Source organism: Bos taurus, chromosome 8 (assembly GCF_002263795.3).
Source record: "Bos taurus isolate L1 Dominette 01449 registration number 42190680 breed Hereford chromosome 8, ARS-UCD2.0, whole genome shotgun sequence".
NCBI classification, from domain to species: domain Eukaryota; kingdom Metazoa; phylum Chordata; class Mammalia; order Artiodactyla; family Bovidae; genus Bos; species Bos taurus.
This window is the reverse complement of record NC_037335.1, coordinates 63,090,722-63,100,123: the sequence shown is the minus strand read 5'-3', so window position 1 is coordinate 63,100,123 and position 9,402 is coordinate 63,090,722. Positions and strand designations below refer to the sequence as shown.

Sequence of the window (9,402 nt, the reverse complement as noted above, 5' to 3'; positions counted from 1 at the left end):
TCTTGGCGCCATCCGCCGGCACAGCTACTACGCAGGCGCCAGGTAGGGAAACCGGAAACGGAAGGTTTGAACGCGTTGGGTGGACGCCTATGACCCGTAGCCATGCGCGACTTGAAAGAGTCCAGGCCTTGCGCCACAGCGACCCGGTGCGGGTGTGTGAAGCCGGCCTTGGAGACAGGTAACTTCTAAGAGGCTGGCGGTTCTGCACGCGTTAAGACCTCCAAGAGCCGGGAACCGCTTTCACTGCAGAGGGGGGACGGGACATGCGAGACCTTGAATGGACAAGGGTCGTTTTTCCTGTTTATTGTGAAGTTACGGATCATGTGCTCAGGCCACCACGTGATGTGTCTGAGGCGAGCGGGATGATGTCATCTCTCTTGCTCTTTGGTGGCTAGGTTGGCAAGGTCTTGGCAGAACAGCCACGTGCACCGATAACTACTGTAACCCCATGCACTCCCTTTATTGCTTAAAACTAGTTCGTTTCATGTATTGTGTTGTTTTCAATTGAAAGCATCTTATATGCAACCCGTTTCCTCATCTTTTATTATTCTTTGCTTTGTATCTCACACTCCAGTCAATCAAACTGTTTTGTTCCCTTCTTAAGCTAGAAAATTTGTCACTTGACTTTGTGCACCTTATTCCCTCTATTTGAAATACTCCACAGTCCTGACCAAGGTCACATACATAATTATGGTAGCATAGAATTTGAATTATAGTAAGCCTTCTAAAAATGAATTTTTCCTTTCACCCATGTTCTTTCCAGTTTATTATCTAAAAGGATATAACAATGCATATGTAATGATGAGGATATTTATATGTACTTATGAATGTTTTAAGAATCTTGTTTTATAGTTAAATAACATCTGGTGTGCTGTGGTCCATGGGATTGCAAGGAGTCAGACATGACTGAGTGACTGAACTGAACTAAACTGGACTGAACATCTGGTAGAGGCTTCCCTGGTGGCTCAGTGGTAAAGAATAATACACCTGCCAAGGCAGGAAGCGCAGATTGGATCCCTGGGTCAGGAAGATCCCCTGGAGTAGGAAATGGCAACTCACTCCAGTATGCTTGCCTGGAAAATTCCATGGACAGAGAAGCCTGGCCAGCTATAGTCCAGGGCGTCATAAAGTTGGACACGACTGAGCATACACACATGCACGAAACATCTGGTAGATTTTAAAACTATGAAGTCAATTTGTTAAAGAAAACATGTTTTCCTACGTCTTTTCTTGACCTTTTTTTTTTGTTTTTGCTTGCTTGGAAAAGAAAAATAATGATGGTGGGTTTTAATACATTGTGTTAACACTATTATGTAGAAAATTGTGCCTTCTCTTTAAAAAATTTTTATATTTTATTTTTAAAATTTTTTATTGAAATAAAGTAGATATATAATGTATTAGTTTCAGGTGTACAGCAAACTGATTCAGTTATATGTATGTGTGTATTCTTTTTATTCATTCTCTTCCATTGTAGGTTATTATAAGATATTGAGTATAGTTCTCCATGCTGTACAGTAGGTCATTTTTGGCTGTTTAATGTAGAATAGTGTGTATATGTTAAGCCCAAACTCCTTATTTATCCTCCTCTTCCCCTTTTGGTAACCGCAAATCTGTTTTCTGTGTCTGTGAGTCCATTTGTTTTGTAAATAAGTTCATTTCTATAATTTGTTTAGATTCCACCTATAAGCAGTATCATGTATTTGGCTTTCTCACTTAGCATGAAGTCTGGTTTACTTAGCATGATAATCTCTAGGTCTGGCTGTGCTGTGCTGTGCTGTGCTTAGTCGCTCAGTCATGTCCAACTCTTTGACACCCCATGGACTGTAGCTGGCCAAGCCCTCTGTCCATGGGGATTCTCCAGACAAGAATACTGGAGTGGGTTACCATGGCTCCTCTGGGGGATCTTCCCAACCCAGGGATTGAACCCAGATCTCCCTCATTGCAAGTAGATTCTTCACCTTCTTAGCCACCGGTGAAGCCCAAGAATACTAGAATGGGTAGCCTATCCCTTCTCTGGGAATCTTCCCAACCCAGGAATCAAACCAGGGTCTCCTGCATTGCGGGGGAATTCTTTACCGGCTGAGCTACCAGAGACGCCCCTACGTCTGTCTGTGTTACTGCAAATGGCATTATTTCATTCTACTTGACCTTTTGATTAATGATTTCTTACCTAATTTTCTTCTGTAGGGAATCTTTTAACTGAGCCAATTGGTTACTTGGAATCCTGTTTCTCAGCCAAGAATGGTACTCCAAGGCAGCCATCCATTTGTAGCCATTCACGGGCTTGTTTGAGGATTAGAAAAAGCATCTTTAATAATCCTGAACATTCCTTGATGGGCTTAGAACAGTTTTCTCATGTTTGGTAAGTTGTTTTATAGTTAGAATTGGTACTCTGAACCAGAACTTGTCTCTGAGTACTCCAGTTGGAAGTACCCTTGGAGACTGCCATCCAGACCGCCCTTATCTATTGCATGGGATTCTTGGACTATAGGCATGAATGTGAATGTTGGCATAACTTGGACACCCTCAGGGAAGTGTGGGATCCACTGAGGGGGCACACTGCATTTGCAATTGTTCTAATTGTGATGGATGACTGAAATCCATCAGTAGACCTAAGTTCTGCCCATGGGTCATTATTCTGTCTTTTAGACCAGGGTTCAGCAAGCTATGGCCCATGGAGCAAACCCATCTCATCTTCTGTTTTTGTAAGTAAGTTTATGGGAACACAGCCACGAGCATTCATTTATGTGTTGGCTGTGGCTGCTTTTGTGCTACAGTAGCAGAGTTGAATGTTTATAGCAGAGACTGGTTGGCCTGCAAACCTTAAAATATTTTCCAGCTGCTCCTTTAAAGAAAAAGTTTATGGACTTTGCTCTAGACCTGTGAAGTATTAAGTCTACTCTTCCTAAAAGACAAAAGAGACCTTAGAAATCTTGATGCTTTTAAGTAAAGTGTTAGCTATATTAAGGCCTATGTTATACTAGCGTTACTTGCTGTCACTTAAATTTTGTCTGTGTTCATTCTTCCTCACCCCAACGTTTTTTCCCCCACTGATCATATTTTAATACCATTAAAGGCATTCTTTCTGTTTTAGTTTGTGAGGGTTATAGTTTTTTCCTCCTCCATATCATTATGATAGATTAATTTCTTTGTCTTCTTTTCTTACTCAGTAATTTGGTTTATTTTCCATAGGATTTTGTTTGTTTTTCACAAAAATGGTCATTTGAGCTATAAGGCAAAAGTACAGCCTCCTAGGCTGAATGGTGCAAAGACTGGCATTTTCTCTACAAGGAGCCCACATCGTCCCAATGCAATAGGACTGACCCTGGCCAAACTGGAAAGGGTAGAAGGTAATTTCTACTTTTACCTTTTTTTCCTTAACCAAAAGAAGTCTTATAAAATCAACATTGTACTCAGCACTGGCTGTTATTCACAGAAATACAAATGGTGTTAGCCCCTGAGACCCACCAGATATTGAAGAGAATGAAATGATTAAAGGAATGTGAGCATTGAAACACTTTGCAATAAGCTCTCATAGGATGCTCAGAGTTAGTTTATGTCACTGCACTTATCAGAAGTTATTATTTCAAAATAACTCTTAAGATTTCACAGTCATTAAATTAGCAACCAAATTTTTTCTAACTCAATATTCTGTAAATACAAAATGATCTAAAAACAACTGGAAACGCTCAAAATTTAACACAGCAACTGGTTGCACGTGCATGTATGGTCAGCACATGGGGTGGTCGGTCATTTCTTCCTTGGAGCCCCGAGGAATGAACAAGCATCCTAGCTGCAGTGCTGCTGTCCACTGAGACATGAGGCAGAGGGCTGGGATGAAGACCCCATAGACTGAACATCTGTCAGATTGTGGGAGAACCTGTGTGGAATACTAGATTAGTTTTAACTGCATGCTTGTATATAATGTTGCTACTGAGCTATTCATTTTTGAAAGCTTCTGGTTCTCAAATCCCTCCAACCTGATCAGCACATTTGTGAAAGAGGCAGAAGATGGAGTGGCAGCTATATGGGAAATCGGGCCATTCCAGGCGTCAGCTTGCTTGTTTGTAAAGTGGCCAAAGGAGAAGGATTCACTGTGGGATATTTTTTTGAGGATCTTACGAAGGCTCTAAGGGTACATTACAGACTAAAAAGATGAGAGCCATTACTTCATTTGTTCTTTCTGAGAGCTTGAACTCCCTCACTGGATTATATTCAACAGGGCCTTGGTTAGATTTTCCAGAAAAATTCTAGAGCCAATCCAACTTGAGTTTTCTCAGTTTGTGATGGCTAACCAACTTGGGTAATAGTACTGGAACATTTTATGATTGTTTGTGCAACCCACACATATTTTCTGAGCACTGAATGTGTGTCAAGCATTATTCTAGGTGCTGGGGATATAGTGGCAAACAAATTTAGATGAAAATCCCTGCCCTCCAGAAGAGCTTAGCATTCTAATGGGGAAGATCAAATCAAAGAGGTCAAGACAAACACAGCAACACTACAGACACTCTTGTAAGCAAGCATTATAAGGATAACCAGTGTTTTTGTGGTGCTTTGCAGTTTATAAAGCATGTTCGTGTATGTTATCTCATCGTGGCTCGTGGACTTGATAGAGTAGCAGTCTGACTATTGTGGATGAGGACACTGAGGTCTTGGATGTTTGATAATTTACCCAACAGCATCCAGACAAGAGTTTGTCTGACTTCAAATCCCTTGAATTCTCACTTGTAACCCCGTGTCTTTTGCAGACGTCATTAGGCACAATCTATCACTTAGAAAGTCCAAAATCTTCTTTCCAAAGTTCCAGGTTCATTCACAATAAGCATGTTTTAGAAATCAGATTCCTTTGTTAGTCATGTTTTTCTTAAATGAAGATAGGATCAAGTGTGATCACATGTGGTTTTTTGATTCTCACTGGACCAGTTTTCCAAGGGTCAAGTTAGTAGACTCTGCAGCAGAGTCTACTAACTGGACAACAGCTGTGTAAGTGGGATAGCAGGAGACCTTTCCTTAGTATTTGGCAATCTGACTTATATTCTGCTTAATTATATGATGGAATATTGTATTTCTCTTGCTGTGTAACAAATTACCACACCCCATCAGTTTAAACAGCACACATTTATTACATGTTTAAGACATTATGATGTTTCTATGGGTTAGGGAGTTGGGACACAGCTTAGCTGGGTCGTTGCTTAGAGCTTCACCAAGTTTCAGTGAAGGTGTCATGTGGAATGAGTTCTTTTCTGGAGGTTTGACTGTGGAAGAATCCACTTCCAAGCCCACTCTGGTCTTGGCAGAATTCACTTCCTTACAGTTGTGATCCTGAGGGTCCTGACCTCTTGCTGGTTTTTGGCTGGTGGCTGCCTCCAGCTCCTAGAGGCAGCCCATAGCACCTAAGGACCACCCACAGTGCCTTGTTATATGGACTCTCCCAGCGTGGCTGCTTGCTTCATCAAACCCACAAGAAGAGTCAAGTGAATCTGCAGCAAATGCAGGAGTCTTAGATAACATAGTCACTGGAGTGATATCAAATCATACTCAAGAGGAGGGGATCATACACCACTAGGTGATGAGCATCACAGGGCCACCTTAGATGCTGTTTGCCACAGTAGAAACCATCGTCAGTCCCACAGAGGTAATGCTGAAGACTCTGAGGTACCTGGGCTTCCCTGGTAGCTCAAACGATAAAGTATCTGCCTGTAATGCGGGAGACCTGGGTTCAATCCCTGCATCAGGAAGATTCCCTGGAGAAGGAAATGGCAACCCACTCTAGTATTCTTGCCTGGAAAATTCCATGGGCAGAGGAATCTGGTGGGTTACAGTCCATGGGCTTTCAAAGAGTCAGATACGACTGAGCAACTATCTTTCTGATGTACTTGGAACAAAGTTAGAAACCTCCAGTGATGCAAAGGTGAGCTGGCCCCACCTAGTGCTCGAAGGCCTACTCACTGTCTAGGGGGAGAGACTCTAAGCAGGCCATTGCCAGACTACGTGGCAAGGGCTCCAGGAGAAGTTTGGGCACAGGTTCCTCTGCAGAACCCAGAGGAAAGAACACTTCTGTCTGAAAGAGCCAGAAAGGCTCTGTAAAGCAGGTGTTACATGAGAGCCTTGAAGAGCAAGCAGCAGTCTGACAGGTTAAAAAGAGAATGAGTTTCTAGGTAGAAAGAGAAGTGTGTATTGGCACCAAGTGTAAGAGAGCCTGGTGCGTGAAGGAACTGTGACTAAGCCTGGTGAGGTTTAGGCAGATGGTGTTGAGTCTCTAATCGTTTGTGCTGTTCTTCATTGTTAATATCTCTAAGATGTTTTTCACATTACAGGTGGAGCTGTCTACCTTTCTGGAATTGACATGATTCATGGCACACCTGTACTAGACATAAAGCCCTACATAGCTGATTATGACTCACCGCAAACTTTGATTGAGTCTTCAGGGGACTTCACCTTACGGAATAACCAACATAAACCGAAAACCGTGTCCCAGTCTGAAGGCAAGACTGATAGCTGTGACTGGCAACAGCTCTCAGAGTACAAGGAATCACAGCCCTGCCGCTGCACTACGGAGAAACCCAAATGTCCTGAAGATAGAACTTCAGGGGAAAACATTGCGGGATCTGATGACGCAGCAAACACCCAGCAAAGCTCACCTGAGCCAAGGGAGAGAGCGGCAGAATTGGGTGAAGAATCCAGTCCCAGGGTGGCACAAGAGCAAAGTGGCCCACGTATCCAGGAGAAGAGCCCTTCAGAGGAACAAGAAGACAGCAGGCTGAAGAGAGGGGAAGAAGCAGTGGCCCCAGAAGGACACGACCCAGAGATGTCCCCCAAGGCTCCTTCCAGGGTGGCCGGTGCAGCCCACTGCAGCGTGGTCCCTGCCTGGGTGAGAGATGCCCCTGTGGCCACCTTGGAAGTCCGATTTACTCCTCACGCAGAGATGGACCTTGAGCACCTCAGCTCAGGTGAACCAGGTACTTTCCACTTCTTGTTTGTGAATAAGAGATGAGCCTTTGCTAGGAGATTTGGCGAACTTGGTGTTTCTCCCATCCAAATACTAACCAGGCCCGACCCTGCTTAGCTTCCAAGATGACATTAGGCATGTTCAGGGTGGTATGGCCATAGACCAAATTGCTATTTCTGAGGGCAGGTATATAGAGTATTGGTCATTATGACTTGTAAAGAAACGTAGGAGTATAAAATCAAACTTGGACAATGTCATCATCTGATGGCTTTCAGTCAGCAACTGTTCAGCACAGAGTCCCAGCCACTCAGTCACGTGTTTACTGAGGACAGCTGCTGCTCAGGAATAGGGCCTCTTGTCAACTCGTAGCGGTAGTTCTTGGAGTTCTCAAATGGCATTCAGACGCTAAGTTGTGCTTGTTCTATACTTAGGTAGATTTTCTTTCATCTGTTTCACTCGCTGACTAGAGAAATGTCTCATCTTATTTTAACTGTCAGGTGGTCAATAGCTCAGCCTTTGGCACGAGCCCAGTAGTAAGAAGGAAAGAGTGTCTTACCACAGGAATTGTCCCTGTAAAGTCCCAGCACTGCAGAAGAGCCGCCACAGGTCTTTTACTTGGCACCTGTTTAATACATAATGTTAACAAACATTGTTATCTGGTTTTTCAAGCCCACAAGCAGATTCCAAGCAGCTGTCTAGAATGAAGGAAGGGCCCATTAAGAAGTGGGTTCAGTAGTTCCAGTAAGAAGTGGCCAGTTTATCGTTGCCAAGGAGATGTCAGATTTCACCTGCCACTGGGCGGTTGTGCTTCTCATTCTATCCTAAGGCCTTATGTTTAAACAGGACATTTAATTTTTAAATTGATCTCTTTATTTTAAAAGTTTTATGAACGTTGTTTAATCACTGCATCTAGTTCGTGGGGGGGCTTCCCTAATGGCTCATGGGTAAAGGAATCCACCTGTAATGCAGGAACACCTGTTCGATCCCTGGGTCAGGAAGATCCCTGAGAAGAAAACAGCAACCCACTGCAGTATTCTTGCCTGGGAAATCCCCTGGACAGAGAAGCCTGGCGGGCCACAGTCCATGGGGTTGCAAAAGAGTGGGACGTGACTTGGTGACTAAACAGCGGCAGCACAGTTCATGGGAAGAGGAAATCAGTTTTGGGTGTTTTTTTTTTTCCTTTGGAGGGGTCACGCCCCACATGGCTTGTAGTGTCTTAGTTCCCTGACCAAGGATTAAGTCCACACCCTCAGCAGTGAAAGCTTGGAGTCCTAACTAGTAGACCACCAGGGAATTCCCAAGGAAAGTCAAAAAAAAGGATTTTGTGGTAGAACAAAGCAGTGCTGCCTAAAAGGTACCATATATTTGCCCCTTGTCTGGTGGTTATCATGAAGTGCTTCCTACTTTGGAAAGTTTTGTGTTTTTCAAACTGTAGTTCATTGAGAGGCTACATTATGTCTTACTGATTTAAAAAGTGGTTAAAAAGAGAAATAATGAACTGTAACTATAAAATGGGGGCTGATTGATTTATAGCAGCAGAATTTTGAGCCAGGACAGAAATAAGAAATGACTTCAGAAAGTTTAGAGTGTAGAAAGGATAAAAAGATGTTGGAATGGAGAGGTGGGATTGGCACTGGAATAGAGTGCTGTGGGAACAGGAAGGAGAGTGTATTCTGACTTGGGGAGCAGAAAATCTGGGGAGGCTTCTAGCTCCTTGGGGAGGAAATCTGAGAAGGCTTCTTGGAGGAAAGGGTAAGTATTTGGGCTGAGCTTGGAAACATAAGTAGGCAGGGAAGTGAGGGAAGGGCACCTGCGCCAAATGAACAGCCAAACGAAGACCCGGAGCTTCTACAGGAAACAGTTACTGAAGAGTGTGGTGTCTTGGGAACTCTTCTTTTTAGAGTGGCCTTAGAATCGTTTTATGTACCAAACACGAAAGGAATCTTAGCACTGCATAATTAGTCCTCAGTTTTTGACCAGAGATTGTATTTCATGACTTTACTTACCAACTTTTTAATTGGACATAGTCCAGAGTGGTATTTGGCTGTTTTCTAAAATCTGAATTTGTTTTCAGAAGGATAAAGACAGCACCTCCACCCCCCACTACCACTCCAGATGATATTTTGAACAGGGACAACATTCTGTAAAGCACCTGCCTTCCTGGAAGAGCCTGGTCTTTGTTTGGATGTATGTTATGTGGCAGCTATTAAAAATTAGGTCACAGTTAATCTTTTATTTAAGTTTTGTATGTAATATATTTAAAAAAATTATAACACACCCATAGTGTTATAAAGATAGGAAATTTTTCCGCTTCCTGTGTTTACTGACATACAAACCTGGGGAATGGGGTAGCCTCTTCCCAGTGATGGTGTTGACCTTAGTCTACCTGCTTCACTGTTCTCACAAGGGCTCTCCCATTTCTCCTACAGAAAGTAGCGTTACTTTTACTT

The 9,402-nt window shown here is 43.1% G+C and overlaps 1 protein-coding gene across 5 annotated transcripts in view; it reads left to right on the top strand.

The window, feature by feature from the left end:
- Nucleotides 1-53: 53 nt before the first annotated feature.
- The window catches only part of TRMO (tRNA methyltransferase O), a 40,026-nt gene continuing 30,677 nt past the window's right edge, over nucleotides 54-9,402 (top strand). For 4 of the 5 annotated variants that reach the window (XR_009495442.1, XR_003035867.2, XM_005210166.5 and 1 more), the window contains 4 exon segments: nucleotides 54-178; nucleotides 2,188-2,362; nucleotides 3,193-3,350; nucleotides 6,321-6,962. Coding sequence is in view for 3 of the 5 variants with exons in the window: in XM_005210166.5 (XP_005210223.1) it covers nucleotides 103-178; nucleotides 2,188-2,362; nucleotides 3,193-3,350; nucleotides 6,321-6,962 (1,051 nt within the window). In the remaining 2 variants the exon portion in view is untranslated. 5 annotated transcript variants of the gene reach the window in all.